Source organism: Scomber scombrus, chromosome 2 (assembly GCF_963691925.1).
Source record: "Scomber scombrus chromosome 2, fScoSco1.1, whole genome shotgun sequence".
NCBI classification, from domain to species: Eukaryota; Metazoa; Chordata; class Actinopteri; order Scombriformes; family Scombridae; genus Scomber; species Scomber scombrus.
In genome coordinates this window covers 6,460,444-6,483,614 of record NC_084971.1, presented here as the reverse complement: position 1 = coordinate 6,483,614, position 23,171 = coordinate 6,460,444, and the positions used below count along the sequence as shown (strand labels likewise).

At 42.8% G+C, this 23,171-nt stretch overlaps 1 protein-coding gene across 1 annotated transcript in view; it reads right to left on the bottom strand.

The window, feature by feature from the left end:
* Positions 1-23,171, bottom strand: part of maml3 (mastermind-like transcriptional coactivator 3) — a 112,426-nt gene that overhangs the window by 45,914 nt on the left and 43,341 nt on the right. The window contains exons 2-3 of the mRNA XM_062427619.1: positions 12,053-12,796; positions 10,256-11,209 (exon numbers count right to left, since the gene is read on the bottom strand). Coding sequence (XP_062283603.1) covers positions 10,256-11,209; positions 12,053-12,796 — 1,698 coding nt within the window. The remainder of the gene's footprint in view (positions 1-10,255; positions 11,210-12,052; positions 12,797-23,171) is intronic.

Genomic DNA, 23,171 nt, shown 5'->3' with positions numbered 1-23,171 from the left:
AACATAGCTAACGTTAGCCATACTGCGCCTCACTCCTGTTTACAGTCTTTTTAAAGGTAAAACATGAAACTTGACATGTAGGATATGCTTTAATTCTTAGTAATGTGTATTTATTAAAAACATCAGTAACAATGTGTTCTCAAAAATATAAATTATGGAAAAACTATTTCTAACCCAAAACGGTGCATATTTGTCTCAAACTGGCGACTCAGTCTGATTTAAACTCTTAAAAAAAGCCACGTTCTTCCTTTAGTTTTGGCATTTTTTAGCATGCAACTGTAGACGGCAGCATGACAGGCTTATTGTGGTTGATTCTATTTTAATTGAAGTTTTTTATTGTTTTTAAATGCTGTTTTAATGCATTTGTTGGCCTTAAGTAAAACACTCTGTATTGCCTTTGTGTTTCTGTACAAACACAGTTGCCTTGTGTGCGGCTTTTGTTTTGTAGCCTTTTTTGTAGTTTTGTTCTTTTTTTTCAACAGTAAACTTCTTAAATGGAAAAGGATGGCGTCATTGATACTTGCCATTGTATTACTCAGTTCCGCATTAATAATCTTATTTTCACGACCTGTCGTGTTTCGACCTGTCACTTTCTGCTCCAGAATTTAAAGCCCACGAGAATAGGAAAAAATAGTTTATAAAATCAAAATTGGTTAAGAATAAGCTCGAGCCTGTTTAATGATCTTCATGCCAGACAGAAAATCTTATATTCTGTGGCAGGTGTGACTTACAAACTCCTCAAAACAAGAAGTAAAGTAGAATTATTTTTTTTTTAAACCTACCACTGACTGCTGAGCTGCAGATGAGTGTGTTTATTGTGGAGCATTTATTTTTTTCATTGCAAATTTACCATTTTGCCTGTGTGAACGAGGCATGTTTGATTTAGTTGGAGTACACACACAGTCTAACACACACACACTCTCCCTGTACTCATACGTCTCCCTCCTTCCTCTTTTCTCTCAGTTTTCCTGTCTTCCTCCTGCCACTCTCCTTTCTCTCTTTTCTCAGTATCAGGTACAAGACTGTTGGATTAGGCTCCTTTAAGAGCGGATTAGCTGTGTCGGAGCCGTTTGAGGTAAATTGCTCCGAGGAGTCGATCCCCCCACACAAACCCTCCTCCTCCTCCACCACCACCTCCACCTCCACCTCCTCTGTAAGACAGAGTCAAAATTCTCAATCTAATCCTCAAAGAGCTGCACCTCCCCCCTGTCCTGCACTCCCCCTCTGTCTGCCTTCTCCTTTCTTTCTCTCTCTGTTTTTCCTCCTCCGTTTCCTCTCTCCTTCTTTCAGCCCACACAGAGGAGTGAGGAGTGATAGACGTGCGGGATGGGTTAAGGGGGAGGCGGGTGAGGGGGGGTTGAGAGGAAGGGCTGGCATGCGAATGCAGACGCTCCGACAGACACACGTGGGTGAACCGTACGACTTTACAAGACTGTGTTGCTTTTATGTGTGTGAGAGTGTGTGTGTTTGTGTGTGTGTGTGCGTATACCTGCTGGAGCGTGTCACTAAACAGCAGTGAGTGGTGTTAATGGTAAGTGGCAGCGTATGTGTGTGTGTGTGTGTGTTAGCATCTGACTGAGCAGATGGGGAGGATGGAGTGCATTTTGGGGACAAGGGCGGGGTCACATCTGTGTCGTCCCTCGCGTTTGTCTTTGTGTGTTTGTGTGTGTGTGTGTGTGTCACTTGGCATGGTGGCCACATTTAGAGCCATCGACACAAACAAGGTGATTAGCAAGTTGGGACAAACGCATAATTACTCTAAATTAAAAGGAGTGACCTCACACACTTTCTAATAGCTCACAGCTACATAGTTTTCCTCTCCGTCTCCTTCAACATGTCCAAATAAATAAATAAGTAATATTCTGTTTATTCCAGGATCATATCCAATTTGTACAACATTGATAGTGCGGTATTAATGCAATCTGTAGCTGAGCCTCACGCCATATTTATCACTAAACTATACACAAGTGCAACCTGCTTATAGGCTGGAACGTTTAAACAGAGACAGGCTGTCGCGTGTATGCACACGCGCACACGCACACACGCACGCACACACACACACACACACACACACACACACACACACACACACACACACACACACGCTACCCCTGCCTACCCTTGTCTTGTAGCTGCCATTGATTTGGGCTGCAAGGTGCTGTGGGCAATGGTTTCCATGGCAACCGGCAGCCGAGTAAGGCAGCCAAAGTTTGAGCTGGCATGGGGAGAGTGTGTGCGTGTGCTCATGTTGTCTGTGTGTGTGTGTGGACTGTTTGTGAGTGTGTATATAAGAGGTAGAGCAACCAAGCATGCGTTTATGTTTATGTGTGTGTGTGTTGTGTGTGTGCGTGCGAGGTGCTGGCGGGGTGACAGCAGTCTGTTTAGTATGCAGCCTTCTGACTGCATCTCCCTTCCTCCCTCCATTTGGCCCACAGACACAGCATAAGAATGCTACACACAAACACACACGCAACCCCACCCCCCATGCACGCACACACACACTTGACTGTGGTTGCTCCTCTACATATGCACGTATAATCACACACACACATACACTCAGACACTGTGTGCCTGAACACACATTGTGTCATGACTGGTTTCCTCCACAGAGAGGCCTGCAGGTCAACATTACATATTAGGTTCATATTGGAGAGGACACACACACACACACACACACACACACACACACACACACACACACACACACACACACACACACACACACACACACACACACACACATGTAGTGAACATACATACATACTGAAATTCCCAGTAAGGTTTACTGTATCTTTGCCCTAATGTAACTTTATACAATAAGGTTTATTGTTAAAGTGTAAAATATCATGCCTCTATTACATATCTTTGTGACGTGTTTGATAACCACATTTGAGGGATCTTTGCAAAAAATATGTGTTTATGTATGTATTCTGTAGAAGATTATCGGCAGATATATTGATATAAGATTTTTTTTTACTCCCTAATATCGGTATCGGCACTTGTTCTGAAATACCAGTATCAGTCGGGCCCTAATGAATACACAACGATACAGTGACATTTGTTTGAAAAAAGCAGCCTGTTGGTGGAGGTGAGTATTAAACACTGTAATGCAAAAACGACTCAAAGGAACACAATATACTGCTCTCCAGAACTGTTACAGGTCAATGTTAAAAAATAATGATGTTTTATGATTGACAACTCTGTGGTTAAGGTCAGGTTAAGTTTAGGGTCAAGGAAAGATCATGGGTTAGGTTCAAATGATCACTTAAAAAGTAATTTATACTTCCTTAAAGCTACAACCTTCATTGTCATGGCAACAGTAAACACCAGGACTTTACAGTTTTTAAAAAATGTCCTGACTAGCAGTTGGATGCTTGCGGTTGGAGGCAGGAAGTGAACAGTGGTCTCATGCTGCAAAGTCCACTTTTTTCGCCATCTAACCATCAAGTCAAGTCAATTATTCATAAAGGACCAAATCACAACAGAAGTGATCTCAGGGCTCTTTTCACATAGAGCAAGTCTAGACTGTACTCTTTATGTTTGAGCCAACATTCCCACCATGAGCAGCGCTTGGCGAGAGCGGTGAGGAAAATCTCCCCTTTAACGTGAAGAAACCTCGAGCGGAACCCAACTCTAGGTGGGCGTCCATCTGCCATCTAACCATCCAACCATCCAACCATCCACCCAAGGCAAAAATCATCTCATCAAGTTACCTTACTCTGACATCATCTGAAGCATGTCTCTTCCCCCCCAGTCAGAATTACTACGGCTGTTAGATGGTGTAAACATTTTAGACCTCTGCTGTCGTTTTTTTTTTTTTTGAGGACAGGCTGTGTGTCCACACCCCGAGGGCGTGTCCGATGGGTGGAGATGGTCTCAGTGTGTTTACTCTGGCACTGTGGAGCGAAGCAAACAGCTTTGGTGGGGTGTGTGTGTGTTGTGATGTGGGGTGTGTGTATGTGTCGGGGGGGGGGGGGGGGGTGGATCAGGGGAGCCTGGGAATCGTTTTCTCTCCCGCTGCTGCCGATGCTCCTCAGACACACACACACACACACACACACACATATGTAAACGCACACTCTTATCTTACATGTAGAAGCATTTGCGTAATACACTCACTATCATACATGTTTATATTGTTACACACACAATGATACATCACACACACACGCACACACACATGGTCTTAAATCACACATTTGTACACGCTGGTGAATCAGAGACATCCAGAAGCAACGACACACACATTATGGTGGCGCACACACACACACACACACACACACATATATTGATTATTGAGTAGTGAAGTGGAGCTCGGCACTAACAGCTCCCTCTAAGCACAGGAGAGGCAGAGTGGTTAAGGAGGAGGAGAAGGAGGGAAGAAGGATGAGAGAGGAGAGCAGATATGGAGGGAAAAAAATGGACAGCGGGAGCACAGAGACACAGAGAGAGCTGTTTGTCTTAACAGAAAGTGTCTCAGAAGACACGGAGACACAGAGAGCAAATACACACCACGGCAGTCTCCACCCTGCACCCCCCCACTCCACCTGAGCACCCCTTCACAACCAATCCACCTCTCCTCCCCCTCCTCCCCCAATGACACGTGTGCCTGAGAGGAAGAGAGAGGGATGGAGGAGTGAAGGAGTGAGCAGTATTCACTTGTGTGCGACTCAGACGGAGAGAGAAAGAGATGAAGTGTGTGTATGTGAGTGAGGGTAATATCTCCTCCTCCTGGGGGATAGATGGAGGGAGAATAGGGAGAGAAATTACCTGGTCTGGAGCTGCGCTGTCCCCCCTCTATACTCCTTCCCTCCATCCTTCACCTTCATGGTTTGTAATGGAGATATTTGGATATTTGAGGCAATATTTAAGATAGCTGCATCTCAAATCGGTTGATTTTTAACACCAACATATCAAATCTTTCCGTTTTTTTCTTGCATTTCTCAATTAATAAGGCTGATGCACTAAAATGTTCTAATTTTTAACACATACTATAAAAAGAGCAAAACCAGTTGCTCTTTTAATAACTGAATTGCCACAAATTATAACACTGATTGCAAATAGATCTACAGTTTAAACTGCATTAAGCTGAACTGAAAATTACGAATAACAACTACAAGTGAAAGAACATTAAAATATATCTAAATTTGACGTGAATATATAAAAATGAACTAGTAGTGTATGATCTGTCACCAGTTACCAATGTATTCATTTATCCTTCATTCAAACAGCTGTTACTTTGAGTCTTACTATCTGCTAATGTAACTGTAAGACTGGAGATATACTTGCTTTTAACTACTATGTTAGTGTGCATAATGGCTGCCTTGTGTATCCTTACGTCCATTTGGAGCGTTGTAGGGGTAGTGTGGGGGCAGTATGGCGATGTATCAGAGGTCAGGGGTCAGGGATAGTTTTGAAGTTAATACACATACGATGTGTCAGTCCTGTTGCAGTGACAAATATGCTTGAATTAACAAAATAGTAACATCCTCGAGTACTACCATGTTTATTTATTTATTTTAAATTGTGGGGATTTATGGACAGATTTAAGTTCTATTCTATTTATATCCTCGGTTCCCTCTAGTGGGATCCTAGAGTAACACATTAAGTACACAGGCAAGAATGTCAACAATTAAGTTTATGACGCAGCTGCTCGTCTACACGAACGCGTGGTTAAAAAAGCGAGTACATCTCCAGCCTAAAGGCACTTGGGTTAAAAAAGAAAAAAAACAAGCAAACAGCCTCACCTTTCCAACAATTTTGTGTGCAGAATCCAGAAACCCTTCTACACATGACTTTGGTTTAGTACCACGATCAACACAGATTACTAAATACCTCTGCTCTGCGTTAAGAAGAACGATTGCTTGGTTTACTGATCAGGCAACAACAAATATTTGACTATTTGTTGTGTGCTTTGACACTGAAAATGCAGACAGATTGTATCATATCGGATATTACATTGATTATTATGTTCTAACACTGATTTTAATGTTTAAAAGTTAGAGACAGTCTGTTTCTGTAATACTAATATATCTGTTATAAACTCAGCCAATAATATCAGCCCAGCCATTTTATTGGTCGGATTCTAGCATGTGAGACACCCTATGGGAATCTGTGTGTCTGTGCCAGCCCTGAGACCTGGTACAGGTCAGGGTTCTCAACAGAAGAGGATGGAGAGAGAGAGAAAGAGAAAGAGAGAGAGAAGGAAAAACAGGACAAAGAGAGTGATGTGAGAGGCTTTACCTCTGGAAAGAGGGGTGGAGAAGGTAGAGTGAGCAGGAAGGGCTTCAGCAGAGAGAGCATGCCTGTGGGTGTTTTTCAGATCCTGTTTATTTGTTGAGTGTGTGTGTGTGTATGTGTGTGTGTGTGTGTGTGTGTGTGTGTGTGTGTGTACATGTGTGAGGGGGCTGGTGTCGTGACTCACAGGGCTATTAGCACCGGCGCCGGTTCCTTCGTGCACTGCAGTCAGTGTGTGTGACAGTGTGATCTCCTACAAGTACACGTACACGTATACACTAACACACACACACACACACACACACACACACACACACACACACACACACACACACACACACACACACACACACACACACACACACACACACACACACACACGGACTCATTCACCTCATTTACACGTACAAACATTCAAACCATCCAATTTATCAGGATGACACCAGCAGCTCTCCACTGAGGCCGACACCTGTCAATCCATTCTACTCTCATCATCATTCAGATAACCACTGAGACCCCCACGCTGCTGGCTTCATACAGCTGCACGCACACTGCACGCAACAAGCCACACACATACACACACACACACACTCCTTTACTCCCCCCACTTGCTGCTTCCACTGAGACATCCAGCACCGTGGCGACGGTCACCGCGACGGGCATAAATTAGCGTCATGGCGATATGCAAAGCGAGGGAGAGCGACAATTAAAGCCTGACTAACGAGCTTTTGAGGAGCGAGGCTGAAGTTTCCCTGAGCAGCTACTAACTGGATTAGCCTACACACACACACAAACACACACACAGAAACAGAGAGGGAGGCAGGACAGAGAAGAGAGACAGAGTGATGTTTAAGCACCACCTGTACACAAAGCCAAAGATTAATATACACATACGCTAATGCTGAATCAAAGCACATACAGCTAGTATTACAGCTGGTATGATGTAAAGACACCAACAGGCTAACAGGTTTGGCAGAGCAGAGATGGATTAGAAATCTATTGCGTTGAGTGCTTGAAAGAGCTGTTAATGCTACCTTTGGTAAAGCTGATGCTAGCTGTGAATCAGGAACACTGTTGAATACATCTAAAGGCAATAATTAGAGTGTGTCTGTTTGGATCAAGCAATTACAGATCCAATACAGGGGGTAAAAAAGACCCTCTTCATCATCACTCTTTCCCTGAGATGCATGTTTTTGCATTTCAGCCTCCTTATTTGTTATATTTGCCTTGTTGTTATTATTTTTTAATAATTCTCACTTTAACATACTGAAGAATTTTGCATCTTTTTGTCTGATGCGCCTACAATTTGGTCACAGATGGTTTGAAACTTATTAAAGAGCTGATAGCCAGACCTCCTTTATAGCTGAAAAATATTGTGGATTGGCCTTAAGTCTAATATGACCCACCTCTGTGACGATGACTGTAATGAAGTTACTTCAGAGTTAAAATGCTTTTCCATTTAAAAGGGCAATTCAGTCATTTTGTACTATTGCTTATTGATGGTTGGAGATTTTGGAGACAGATTTAGAACATGTTGCCTTTATTCATACTGATATCCTGTCTCTTGTATGGTCCAACTCCAAAAACACTGGATACTACACTTCCCATAATGCAATTTGTTATACTCTCCCTGCCTGATAAATATACATATCTTTCTAACTTTACACTCCCTCTTCATTAAAAAGCAAAGGTAATGCTGATGACATCACTATGACATTGTCAGGTTTTTAAATTTTTAAATTTTTTTTAAACTTCCTGTTGCTTGCGTTTAAAGCATTGTAGGAGAACAGCTGATTAATTTAGTTGAGAATGAGGAGTTTACATCACAAGAAACACAATATCAATATAAAATGTGCGTTTTCTGTTTAAAAAAGTACAAACACACAAAAATAGCAGGTTATTATCTGTCTTTTACTTGAGTGGTCTCCATTCTGACCTCGAGCGCACAACTGATAGGTACATAACAGATTCGGTGTGGACAGAGAGCGTCCGATATTACACAACGCAACTGGATAGTTGGACTCTCGCTTGCTGTTAGGACACTGTGTCTCCAGCTTTCATTATACAACTGAGTACTGCTACACATGACCTGTAAACTGATCTTCATGTGTAAAATGTGTGGACTTACCCTTTAAAGTGTCACAACTAGTAGTCCGCATCCTGTAACTGTTCATCTAAAGCTCATCTGCACCCACCTACACCCTAATTTATGATCAGTATAAAAACAAAGCCAGTAGTGATGACAAATGATTTGAAAACAGAGCAGAGCAATATTACCATTGTTATATTTTTAATTTCTTTTATTGTTTGTCTCCTAATGTTATTTGGGACCTTAGTGACTATTCACTACGCATAAATGTACTTATTTAATAATTAGAGAGTCATTACCAGCGTGCTAGATGCAGGTAGAATAGTGAGTATTTTGCATTTCAAGACACTCTGTTCTGCACCGCTCACTTATTTTTTCTCTTTCCGAGCCCTCCACTCTCTTTTTAATATGCTCCATCTTCACTCCACAATAAATCTCTCTTTCTGCATTTGCCTTTCTCCTATAAGTCCTTCTTTTTCTTCTCTGCACATCGCTCTTCTCTCTCTTTCCCGCTCTCCAATTCTCCTCTACTCATTCAAATAAATCTCTCTGATTCCTCCCGCCCCACCACCACCCCTACCACCCCTCTAAATCTATGAAACACACACAAACATACATGTGCACGTACCCCAGCACGCACACAAACACACAGCCCTCCAGGCAGCAGCCACAAAGGCCCCACATTAATAAATCTGCTCCTTTATTGGTGCTGAGTGTCTCTGGCAGGGAGAGAAAGACAGAGAGAGAGACAGAGAGAGAGAGAGAGAAAGAGAGAGGGAAAGAGGAAGGAGGGGGGAGGAGCAGGACAGGAGATGCAGAGATCACCAGAGGGGAGAAGGAGGAGGAGGAGGAGGAGGTGACTGACTGACTGAGGCCATATCATCAACACGAGGGAAGCAGAGTGAGAGAGAAGGAGAGAGAAAAAGACACATCGACACATGCAACATAAAGATGTACACACACACACACACACAAACTATCTCCTGGTGATAGTACAAAGTCGCTGAGATAATGAGCGACACTGTGAGAAGAAGAACCGCACTGGTGTGAACCCTCACTCATGCGGGTGTTTATTAAAGGTATAGTCCACCCACACTTCCTTAATGTCCCCTTGTCCGCCGGACACCTGACACCTGAGCTGAAGCGCCAGAGCGTTCGCAGAGTGGGCCGCATTTTGTCGGCAGGGCTTCGGGGGAAACAAACTGCCCGAGGTGGGCTTGTGGTAATGACAGCGGCTAGCATGGCTTAGCGGCTCCAATCTCAGCCATCAGTCAGCTGTGACAGATTGGGGATATGAGCTAAGGAGCCGTTTAGCTTTGGTGTTTGGCGTGTGCTGTGCATGCGCTTGTGTGTCGGGGGGGAGAAGGGGGGGCTATCAGTGCTGCTAGTGTTGCAGAGGCATCAATACACTCTCGACAGGCCATTTTCCTATGCCTATTCCCAGCCCCGGCTTGTTGCTGGGGCAACTACCGCCATTTTACCTTCCCCTGACTGCACCTCTGGAAGATTTTATAAAACAGCGATTCATGTTCTGTAATTTCTCTCGGTCAGCTGTTTAAAAAAAGCTTAGCTGTTCTGAACAGTTGCCATTGGCCCATTTTATCTGTAGTTATTTGTCAATGTTATAGAAGTATTCAGTAGCATCTGAATATAACTCCTCAAGGACTCACAAGCAAAAGATTGTAGGAGGTTTTGTTCTCCTCCCAAGGTCATGACAACCTTTAAACATGGTACTCATCTCCACAGTAGCTGCTCAGTGTAGGAATGATGCTGGAATTTAAGCTCAAGGACTAACCGCAGAGAAGGAGACCTTCTTCCTGGAACAGCGCTGAAGGTCTGGCTTGAGCGCTGATTACGCTTCAGAACAGATTCATGGCTGAGCCAACCTGATTAAAACTTGTAACGGAGAGCATTAAAAGGTTCTCTTACCTGCCCGTGAGGCTGCATGGTGCTGTAGGGCATGTTCTGGTTCAATACTTTCTGCTTCATCAGCAACATCCTCTTCTGCTCCTCGCTCAGGTGGGCCGTCTGCCCCGGGATTGGCCCTTGGGTCTGCCCGGGTCCTGCTCCCTGGCCCCCGCCTCCCCCACCACCCATGTAGGGAGGCATCATAGGGTTCTTGACCTGACCGTTTCCTACCATGGGTGGGGTCATCCTCTGGCCTAAGTGATCCACCCCGCTGCCACTGAAGTGACTCAGCGGTTTGGTGTTGTTATAGGATAACATGGCTGCCGTCTGCTGCTGCTGTTGCTGCTGCTGCTTGGACAGGGCGTTCTGGCTGATGCTGTTTGGCTGCGGCTGGCCCATCATGCCCATGTGGTTGTGAGGGAGGTAGTTATTCATGGGGGCTTTGGGCCCGTTGTTGGGGGCCATGCCAGCCACTAGAGGGCCCTGTGGTGTGTTAAAGGCTTGCGGTGGGTACATCATGGGGCTGTTGGGTTTCTCCTGGTTAAAGGGACCAGAGTTATAGGGACTGGTTGGAGGGCCTGCTGGGGACCAGTTAGCTGCTTGTTGCTGCTGCTGCTGCTGCTTCTGCTGCAGCAGTTTAGCACGTTGTTGAGCGGCCATCGCTTTTAGTTGCTCTGCTGGAGAAAGTTCAGGCGTTACTGGTCCTACCGGCTGACCTCCAGGGGGGACCCCAGCCGCTGCGGGTCCCGTGCCCGCTTGACTAACACCCGGTCCTGGGTTCATCATGTATCCATTCCCAGGCCTGGAGACTGCTTGTGTCTGAGCCTGGGTTGGGGTCTGAGGAGAGCGAGCCACACAATTGTGTAATGGGGAACCTGATGCCATGGCAACGGCTGGAGACTGCTGCAAAGGTTGCTGAGGAGGCGTTCCATTGGCAGTGGTGGCAAACTGAGGGCCTGACGATGATGGTCGGACCTGAGAAGAAGAGTCAAAACATGACAAATACTGTAAGACTCATGTAATATGAACTCTTAAAGAGATAGTTCAGCATTTTAGGAAATGTCCTTATTTGCTTTCCTTCAAAGAGTTCTAGTCAAGAAGTTCTCAGCCAGGGGAAACTATGAGCCTTGCTCTCCAGGTTTTAAAAGACAATTCACAACTTTTCACCTTTACAACATATTACTAAAAAAATAACCTGCATTACTCAAAACAACATGTTAATGAAGCTCTCATCATGAGTTAAGGGACTGTTTTTGAGTTTTGCTGGAGGTCATCTGTCTTAGACTGAAATACCTCACAGCTAGCTGACAAAATCCAAATACAGCCTGTAAGCATTATGTTTCTTGTTACTGCACATATCATTTATAGTTGCAATCATGTTTCAGGATCTTATAAACTGTTAACTGAAGGACACACTTGTGTGAATTTATTACTTGGAAAGTAAATCAAATCAGTTCATATCCTTATATTCAAACTGTCTGATTCTTAAAGAAAAGGAATCAAAAAGCAGAACTGATACTAAAAAATAAAATAAAATATATTCTACTCATTACATGGAAACCTTTAATGAGGAATGGATCATCAACTGCAATTTGTGCTGTAAATGAAGTTTATAAATTGTTCACCATTGGTTGCTGCCACATTAATCTATTGTGTGTCCGTCTGATAAACATGGTACACTAAAATGAGGCCCATTCAATCAAATATAGTGTAATTATACCTTTGGAGAAAACAGAAAGACAAATATCTCATATGTATCGATAAGTTACTGAATGACACAGGTTAAATACCCCTCCATCCAACCCTCTGGCTACTGACCTGTGGTGAACCCATGGGAACCTGTGGGCCCCCCTGTGGAGGCTGAGGAGGAGGAGGAGGCAGGGCCGCTGCTTGTGCCGCCCCCCCTCCAGGTGTCGTCGTATTCCCGGCTGCTTCCTGCGGGCCCGGTGTCTGATTGTTCGCCGGCCTGCCGAATTCGGCCTCTTTCTTGTCCTCAAAGTCCTCGTTGAAGAGGTCGTGCATGTCGTCCTCTGGCACGGTGTTGGCCAGCTCGTCGATCAGCTCCTGCCACTCTTGGTCATTGAGGTTGATGTCGGAGAACAGCTTGTTCTGATTGGACAGAGACTGGGGATCGGACGACTCCATCCCACCTGCGTCATCTAGAGGCTCCTGTTTTAGGTCTTTGAGGAGGCCGAAGCTATCCTCCAAGTCCATCGAGCCGTTCAACTTAATGTCTGGAAGATGGCTGCCACCATTTTTCCCCAACTCATCTGACGCCCGGCCTACGTGGTTGCCGTTGCTGTTTGTAGTGTTTCCGGTGGAAGTGTTTGGCCCTCCGAGCAAGGGCTTAATGTCCATTTGGTGATGCAGTGGAGAGATGGGTGGAACATTGTTGTTATTGTTGTTGTTGGGGAGACCTGTTAGTGAGTCCAAACCACCAGAGCCCTCTTTCCGTACCCGTTTGGTGGTCGGTGAGTAGCTGCCTTTATCACAGATACCGTTCTGGTCTCCATTGAGGGGCGACCTTGCGCTGTCCAGTTTCCTCTTCACAGTCTCCTGGAGCTGTAACAGTAAAGAAAAAGAGATCGTGTTAGGTCTGTGAAGATGGGACATGTTAGCGATATAAGAAAAACTGTATGAAGTCTTCGGGACAATGAATACAACATCAGACACCAAATCAATCAGGCAACAGGCAGATTCCTTTCTACACACATCAAGAACTGTCATGAGAAGGCAAGAGGTTTGCTGAAATTCAAAATAACACAGAAAAATCAATTGTTCTTTCAGTTTGGATTCAATGTCTGAAATAATCATCACACTACTGATTTCTCACATGGAGTATATCTTGTCCACTGTGCACACTTTCTAAAACAAAAAGTTAAAAGATGGACTAAAGCCATGAGAAGAGTATCAACCCTCTCTCCAAGAACGTTCTCAGCCTACTGGACAAACAGTTTTTTCTTTGAGAAAGAACAGCTCGTTCCATCTGTAGTATTCCCCCCCCTCCATCACTAACATCGACCAACGCCTGGTTAAGCTGCTCCATCCAAATCCCCACCTCGTTCTTAGCCTTACTTGTAGGCAGCCAACGCACAGTCCGCTTATGTTAATAGTCTTAGTGCCTCTGCTGTGGCACAGACGAGATAACGACAGGGTGCTAACAAACGCTGGCCGGCAGTTAAGGTAATCACTATCATAGACCTGGGTGGGAGAGGAAGGGAGGGGAGGTATGGAGGGACAGCAAACAGGAAAAGGAGCAAGGAGCAGAGTAAGATCTAGGGATCTTAGAGGATAGGGATCCAACTCTTTACATATACTGATTCTGATACCCGAAATCAGGATATCACGTTTTCCCAAACTTGAAATCTGTATACCTCACAGTGTGGAAATCGTTGGTATAATTCCAATGAAGGTTTCATGAGGTCATTGATTGCCGTGGCGCTAAAACATTACCATAACAACATAAATGTAACTGATAGAAACACTGATTTTTATAATGACATCGACAAAGAAATATTTAGTTGATCGGACACATCACGGTCGATACCTAATCCAACATATCGGATTGGTGCATTCTTATCACAAATTCCTCATTTACTTATGCTTAAGCATAAAATGTGACATCAGACATCAAAGGAGGCACATAGTACTCCCTACTGATCTGCTGACGATAGCAAGGGAGCTGGCTGCTACAGATTCAGGTGAACACTGGGAACCGGCAATAACTAAAATGGGACGAAATGGGGTGAAGCACATACACTTTTATAGTTTCCGTGCAATTTATTAAACTCAATCTCAATTTCCCACTTAATTTATTCATTTTGATCCCTAATGAAGTTGGCAGAGAAACAGTAAATGATATTAAAATGAGAGAACGGAAGCAGTGACCTTATTTATGAAAGGCTACCATGTTACAAATGTTGTACTCAGACCCAGAGAGACCCAAAGTTCTATACAAAAATGATCTTTGCCATAAAATCTATGGTAAAAGTATAAAGCTGTTGTTTGATCTTGTTCTTTTACATATATATATGATGGATGAAGACCTGTTTTTTAACCTTTTCTTCTTAAATTCCAAAGAAATCCTCAAAGAACAATATGTAACTTATTCTAAAATAGCATCTGTCAAAGACATTTTTTTTTTAATAGTTTCAAACTTTCTAAATGAAGCAGTGACATAAAACAGTTCAAAATTGCAAAAAAAAGATGGGGTCAAATTCTCTTATAAATACTAATTAATGAAAACACATAGATAAAATAAAAATGGTGCACAGAGTAGCTCTATCCTGCACATCTCCACTTCAAACAGTCTTCTGTATAAGAAGCTGAGATGCAGTCAAATATTTTGTGAAATTTATGCTCTCAGCTGTCACATGTGAAAGAGTCAAACACACACACACACACACACACACACACACACACACACACACACACACACACACACACACACACACACACACACACACACACACACACACACACACACACACGATACATATATGTGTGCAAATGCATGTCTAGCTCTTTGTTATTCAGATGGAACGACAGACAAAATATATTCAGATTGTATTCTGACCCTGAGGTGGACCCACTCAAGCTTGCCGACACACACACACACACACACACACACATATACACACACAGAATACAAAATTCATCCTTTCTCCACTTTCTTGGTTTTGCTGGTGTGTGAGTGTGTGTAAGAATATGTGCGGGGTGGGGTTACGTCTGTTCTTTGCTGTGACTGACAGTCAGCCTAATTATCTTTATGGCATGATAAACACTATTAGTATTGACAGCCAAAACTATTGTACGGTGTGTGTGTGTGTGTGTGGCTTGAACTCTATGCCGGTGTAGCCATTAGAGGAACTGAGAAAAACACAGGAAACACACGTCTCTACTGTCACGACACAGCTTCATCAACACTGTGTGTACATGTGTGTACACGTGTGTGTGTTTGTGTGTGTGGTCCTGCAATCAATGGTTTTAAATAATTCAGGTCTCCTGTGTGCCGGTTTGGTTTTGTGTGCGTATTCTGCTGTGTGTGCGTGCGTGAGTGTGTGTGTGGTACAGGCTTTCCCTAAATGCCAGTGACTCATGTTGATAATAACAGACTCGCCTTTCAAAGCCCACCTATAAAAACTCCCATAATTATCCAGGTGGTGTGAACTATAGCACCCGCCCACACATGCACGTTCACACACACACACAGGACATTTTACATACACACACACACACACACCCACTTAAATAAAAAAAAAACATTATCAATTTAACCTTCTGGATAAAATCCTGCACATAGAGACAAAAACATAGGAAAAAGATGAATAGAAGCAGACAGAAAGAGAGAGATGGATGGTGGTTCAGTGTGTTCAGTACAGTATGAGTCAGCATGTCATATAGCCCGAGGGAACGTGACAGGAAGACTGACACGAGTGTGAGCTGCTACCAAACGCTCTATATTAACTGTTGCTAATTAATCATTTGTTGCTTTTTTAAAAACACAATTACCGACCTAATTACGCCCCTGAATTACAACAACTATACCTGCAGCGCGCTATAAAACGGGAGCTGACAATATTTTCACTCGTTTGACGATCAAGTGCAATAAAATACTTAACCGAGTTGAGCGAAGCAAGTGTTTGCATGTGTGTGTTTGTGTGTGTGTGTGTGTGAGGGGAGGAAGGAAAGATAGAGAGGGAGAGATATCGAGAGTCGGAGACAAAGATTTATTTAATCAAGCTTGGAGTGCTTTTAAAGCGAGAGAGAGAGAGAGAGAGAGAGAGAGAGAGAGAGAGAGAGAGAGAGAGAGAGAAAGAGAGAGAGAGAGAGAGAGAGAGAGAGAGAGAGAGAGAGAGAGAGAGAGAGAGAGAGAGAGCAGAGGAAAAGAGCATCAGGATATATTTTTTTAAAAAGGACGAGAGGATGTAAAAGAGCAAAGGCAGGAGAGAGAGAGAAAGAGAGGAGAGAGCGCTGCTTGTTTCCCCTCCTGCGTCTCTCTCTGTATTCTTTGACATAAACACCTGCTGACTGCTCCTCTGTCTGCTCCCACAACACATACACACACACACACACACACACACACACACACACACACACACACACACACGCACACACACATACACACAGATTGACAAAGATACAGAGAGACAAAGGTAAGACACACACACGAGGAGGGAAGAGCGGATTTATTTGTCAGGCAGATGGTCTTTTTTTCCTTTTGAGTGGAGGAGCTACCAGAACATGAAGATGAGGGAGGAGAGATGGTGAAGAAAGAGAAGAGGTGGAGGTGATGGGTGGTGGTGGTGGTGGAGGGAGGGGTGGGAGATAGGTGGTTTGATGGAAAGGCATAGCAAGCCAAATGACAGCGGGGAGCAAACGATGAGAGGGTGATCAGAGAGGGAGAGAGGGAGAGAGAGAGAGAAGGGAGGGAGAGGAGAGGAGAGAGACAGAGATGGAACCGCTAAGGTGCTGTTGTTATAGCAACCTGCTGCTCTGGTGCTTTGTGCACTACATCCTGCTTCTTCCTCCTCCTCCTCCTCCTCCCTCTCCTCGCTCACTTACTCACTCTCCGCCACCCTGCCTGCTCTTCTCTCTTCTCCCTCTCTCTCCTTTCGCCTCCATCTCTCTCTCTTTGAAGGTTGAGCATCGTATCAAATTCTAACCAAAGTCTCAACATTAAAGGACTACACCACACTAAAATACAATATAATTGTTCTGTTATATCAAATAAACACACAAAATGTGGAAGTATCATCTCAAAGTAAAAACTACATTTAATATGAAGTCTCTGCAACATCTCTCCTTTCTATCCTTTTCTTTTCTTCTTTTTTTTCACGATGATGACCGCCATACAAGCCCGTACACTGCTTCACCAAACGCAGTTAAACACACACACACATATACACACATAGGCTCTATTTTTAGCATTCTTCTCAAAGCTGCTCTCATTAGTAATCACATCTAATTATTCAACATCAGTTTATCTGATTCATAAAAGTCTTGCAGGTGTGTGTACAGATCCTGATCCCAGCCTCACACATGCTACACAATACAATATAACCACAATGCTGTAACTCTACGTTCCGTGAACTCATCACCTTAGTTCACATTTCAGTCATTCTGACATTTTATCACACAAAAAAAGGGGAAGTGTGTGAGTTTCTCCTCCTTCAAAGAGACTAAATCAGTCTCTGCATGTCTAAATAAATCCAGGAATATTCAAGTATTTGTTGAGTGCTCAGATTAAAGTTGTGTAGACTGAAGTAACATGGAGGTGATGCAACTCAATTTATCTGTAAGTTCATTTTCATGATGGATTTAGTCTATAATATGTCAAAAAGTTGTAATAAATGCCCCCATTTTGTTTTATCCAAAAATGTTTTTAAAAATGCCAAAATATTCAATTTAAAATTATATAAAACAGAAAAAAGTAGAAAATCGTCACATTTGAGAAGCTGGACCTAACATGTCTTTGCATGAAAAAATGACATAAAACAATTATCTGATTATCATAAAAGCTGAAGATTAGTTTTTCTTTGACTCAGCATATAGTCACAAAAGCAGCCAAATCCTACACACACACACACACACACACACACACACACACAGACACACAGCTGGACACACAAAGATGTGTCATAATTGTCCAAAATTTCAATTGGATTTCCTTCTGTGGGCCAGTAAGTACCTTGCTTGTGTGTGTGTGTGTGTGTGTGTGTGTGTGTGTGTGTGTGTGTGTGTGTGTGTGTGTGTGTGTGTGTGTGTGTGTGTGTGTGTGTGTGTGTGTTTGATTGTTCCTGGTCTGGCCCACTAGACTGTGAAATGAGTCAATTAAATCAAACAGGTCTTTAATATATAAGCGTGTGTGTGCTGACTGACTGACTGACTGACTGACTGACTGACTGACTGAGGTAAAAAGCTCTGGCATGCATCCACCAGCAGACCTCCAACATGTGAGCCCAGAACTGTCTCTGATGACTGACGCGTTTTCAAGGCTACGTTCAGGAAAGGACAGCTGCATGTCTGAGTGTTCAAAATGAAGCTCGAACATCATTTTTTCAAATTATTCATATCAATTATATGGATTTATCTATTTAGATGTATTATTTTCTGGGGTGGAAGACCGTTTCCTGAAGCAGGGTGTGCATTCAATCATATAAGGCGTGTGATTCAGAGGTGAATAAGGTGGGTATGGATCTTATCACAGGGCCGGAAAGACACCGCATCACTGTCAGCTGCTTTTATTGATAGTTTTATATATGCTCTATTTTCTTTAGGGTATTTTATTCTGCCTTTATTATAGTGACAGTGGAGCAAGTTGATTAACATGTAGTCTTTTTTTCTAATTTCACTACCACTCAGGTCATTTCAGTGGAAGGAACTGAGAGGATTATGAGGGTAAATCATGAAGAAAAACAAGCAGAGTGTCAGAAGACAGTCTGTCCTTCATCTCAAGGACGGCGGTTCAAGCTCGCGTCAGCAGGCATCCATCCTGCTGAAGCATCCCTGAGCGAGACCTTGACTTTTAAGGGTCTGCAACTTGGTCAAAGCTCCAAAAGACCTGTTGGTAGCTAGAGATCTAGAAGGAGGTTTAAAAAGCGGCTAAACCTGCATTACTGCCCCCTACAGTATTCTAACACCATCTCATTGTTGTGATGACTGCGAGATTTGTTTGTGAACCTCCTCAGACACACACACACACACACACAGTGTTTAGTCCTGGACCAGATCCCTGAACATTAGGCAATAGATGGACAGAACACACACACAAAAAAAACAAAAAAACCCACAAAGAGTCTGTGGGAGTGAAGGACAGAAAACTCCAAGTGACAAGAGGAAGGTAACAAACAAAAGAACCATTTGGCCGCAATCCCAGAGAAGGGTGTGTGTGTGTGTGTGGAAGAAAGCGCCTGCCAGTCTGCCTCCTGTACACAGAGGGGCCTGTACACCCCTGATTTGAATACACACACACACACACACACACACACACACACACACACACACACACACACACACACACACACACACACACACACACACACACACACACACACACACACACACACACACACACACACACACACACTTCTAATCTTCTAAACAATGCCTTCAATTTTACCTTTTCCAGCTTTGCAAATGAAGCAAGCTTTTTTGCTTTTTCCACCATCAGGTCTTATATTTTTTGGACAGTCTAACTTCTTTATCCTTCTGCCAAAAATAAAAAAATTAAAAAAAACTACACGAGAGGACATACTTGTATTCTTATTCATGCCGAGGCTGAGCTGGAATTTCGAGTGTTTCCTTTTAGAAATGTCCAAAAACTTTTACCAAGAAAGGGGGAGAACTCTTGGATATATTACTGCCTGTAAAAAGCTAGTCTGAAGAAAATTTGGATGGAAGCAACCAAAAAAATGAGCAAAAGTATTTAAAAAAGCTGATATCAGTCTTTTAGTGAGGTCAGTTGAATATAATTGGCTTACAGAAGACTCACACACACACACACAGAGATTTGTGACATGCACATGCAGAATAAACACTGATGTGTGTGTTATTGCAGCTCTTTCTTAGATATATGTGTGTGTGTGTGTGTGTGTGTGTGTGTGCGCGTGTAGGAAATAAAGAGTGTGAGCGTGCACATGTACGTGTGTGTCATCAGCAGTTTAAACCTGCTGACCTGACATAAAAACCTAGTGGCCACAGAAAATCATCACTTTTTTTTTTCTCCTTCCTCATATACCCCCACTCCATCCACCAACCCCCCCGACTCAATAACAGAGACCTTTGTGTGTGTGTGTGTGTGTGTGTGTGTGAGCAAGAAAGAAAGAGAGAGAGAAAAAAAAGGGGGGGGGGGACCGTGAGCTAAGCAGTAGTGTGTGTGTGTGTGTGTGTTAACAGACACATTTACACACCATTAATGTTAAACGGCGCACAACTAATTATCATCCGAGTCGAGAGCAGCGCGCGTGTGTGTGTTTGCTGGTCAGCGTGTTTGTGTGCATAATGCAGTGTGTATGTGTTTACATTTGCAAGATAAAGTGCAAGTAAGAAAGAGGGCAAGTGGAGAAGCAACAGAGAGAGAGAGAGAGAGAGAGAGAGAGAGAGAGAGAGAGAAATGAGGGGACGAGAGAGGGGAAACTGTGTGTGTATGTGTGTGTGTGTGTGTGTGTGTGTGTGTGTGTGTGTGTGTGTGTGTGTGTGTGTGTGTGTGTGTGTGTGTGTGTGTGTGTGTGGTTCCTGGCTGAGCAGCTTCTCTCTATTTATAGAGCTGCGGCTCCTTCCTGTTTCTGGAGCTGTACCATCACGCCAGGAGTGGGGTGGGGGGTTTGGTGAGGGAGGGAGGGGGGAGAGAGAGAGAGAGACAAATGGAGAGATGAGGAGAGGGAGGAAGTGTGAGTGGGTGTGTGGGAGGGGAGACTGGTCGTATTTGAGTCTTTAGTAAATCAACAGATCCACCCCCTCTCTTTCTCTCCCTCTCCCTCCTTCCTTCTTCCTCCCTCTCTCTCACTCACCAACATGGGCTCAGCCAGCAGCTACTAATAAAAAAATAAAAAACTACACACCAAAGAAGGAGAAGCAGGGGGAAAGAAACAGAAGAAAATAAACAGTGTGAAAGGATGATGAGTGAGATATTTTTTGCATGTGATGGTGAAATTACAGAATTGTGTTACACAGCGAGAGAAACACTGACCTGATAGCTTCTTTTTAACATAATGTGCTATCTCAGGACTTTCAACAAGAGTCAACAAGTAACCAGCCAGCAGGACTAAGTAGCCAGTTTATGGGGTTACAGCCTAAAAGCCCAAATTTGGGGTCATCTAGCACATTCTAAAGCCACTATTCCATCATATACACTCATATTAATTACTGCATATTTTAATGAGTTTAGTATCTGACTGTAAACATGCAGTGAATCAAGCTTCTTGTGTGTTTTAGCCCAAACTGTCTTATATATAATCACACCTACTCCTCACTTTATTTGTTAGTTATTTACACTTTCAAAATAAGGTTTCTCAAGACATGCCACAGTGAATTACTAGAAACATAAATGCACTTATTCAGTGAAAAATGTTTTTTAATCTCTTATCTAATGTTAGATTGCTTAATTGGTTTTTAAAATTGAGTTATTTATTAAATAAACATACGCCGAAAATAGCTCGACATGTGAATCACTTGACTTGAATCATGCGGATCTACTGAATCGACTCAACTTGTAGTCATCTTCGTCGTCATCTTCATCGCCCTCGTCCTGAGTCTGAGGCTACACTCTCCTCATATGACACAGGCCTGTTACTCTGATAACGCTGTCTGTTTCAGTGTGTTTATAATGGCTATAAATGAAGATCATTAATTCATTTATTAGACCAATAAATGTGTGTGTGTGTCGTATATAAAAAATGCTGAACTTTCATTGGACTTTTTAATAGTTGCTACATCATGAAGTTGCTGTTAGCAGTGTTTTCTGAAGTAGTCTAATAAGGATGTCTCCTGTGTTTTATTAAAGGGACAGTGTGAAAGATTTAGCGGCATTTTGCTGTGAGGTTGCAGATTGCAGTCAACCAAATACCCATCCTCATCCTCATCCTCCTCCCCTGTACTATGGCTGCAAAACTCATGACAAACACAAGATGCCCTATCTAGAGCCAGTGTTTGGTTTGTCCATTCTCGGCTACTGTAGAAATGGCAGTGCAACATGGTGGCCTCAATGGAAGAGGACCCACTCCCTCTGTAGATATAAATGGTGCATTCCAAGGTAACAAAAGCACAACACTTTTTTTCACAGGATTATACACTAATTAAAACATACTTATGAATATTATATCCCATTTCTGCCAAGTTTGTTTTCACTTGATGTTGCTAAATTCTACACACTGCACCTTTAATTATCAATTATTTTGCTAATATCAGTCAGACACTGAAGAGGACTCTCCACTCTCAGCTCAGCAGGACTCGACCTATCAGCTTCAAACACACACATATTCATACAGAGCATATGAGGACTAATACACACACACACACACACACACACACACACACACACACAGACATGTTTCTTTATCGTCATGTTCACACTGTTATAAAGCACGTGTACATATAGAGAAAACTGCAACTTGCTAATCAAAACTATTTTATTAGATTCAAACATTAATACGATCAGAGGTGGAAGGTAATGAATTGGGTAGTTTTCTTTGTGTACTTGTACTTTTTAAAGTAGTTGAAAACATCTGTAATTGTACTTTTAAGTATGTTTTGTGTGAAGTATTGTACTTTGCTACATTTTAAAAATGGGTTTTAAAAGAAGTTGGCTGGAATACTTAGAGTTTGATCTTCTTTGGGTCATTTAGGTATATGTTTTAGTATATATACAGTATATTCAAAAAGAGAGGATGCTAATATAATCATTTTGTGATGGATAACCAACCCAACAAACCCTGAAGGAGGAAAAATAAGTAGATTCCTGCTAAATATATAATGTTGAGCCTGAAATTAGTTTGATACAGATGGGAGAATGTGCAACAGATTAGTTTAGCATGCTTTTGATTGCATTAGTAAAAAAAAAAACTTTGGTTTACTGAACAGTCTAACAGCTGCACTCCAGTCTAATAAACTCTCCTGATCCATGTTAAGTCAATCAGGTGACATACATGTAAAAGAATGCTAACTTATGTTTGTCAGCTACTTTACAATAAGACCAAGGACCCACGTCAATTTATACTTAACTCAACCAATCGGGGCGTTAATCATACATAAAACTGTGTAAAAAAGTCATATTTAGTCCTATTTAATCATATTTAGACATGTTAATGATTCTGACTGGCATGGTCTCAGCTACAGGTGCTCAGGAGTACATAAATAGGTGGAAGGTAGAGCTGCAACTAATAACTATTTTCTTGATTCATCATATGTAAAAACATCAGAAAACCGTGAAAAATGCTAG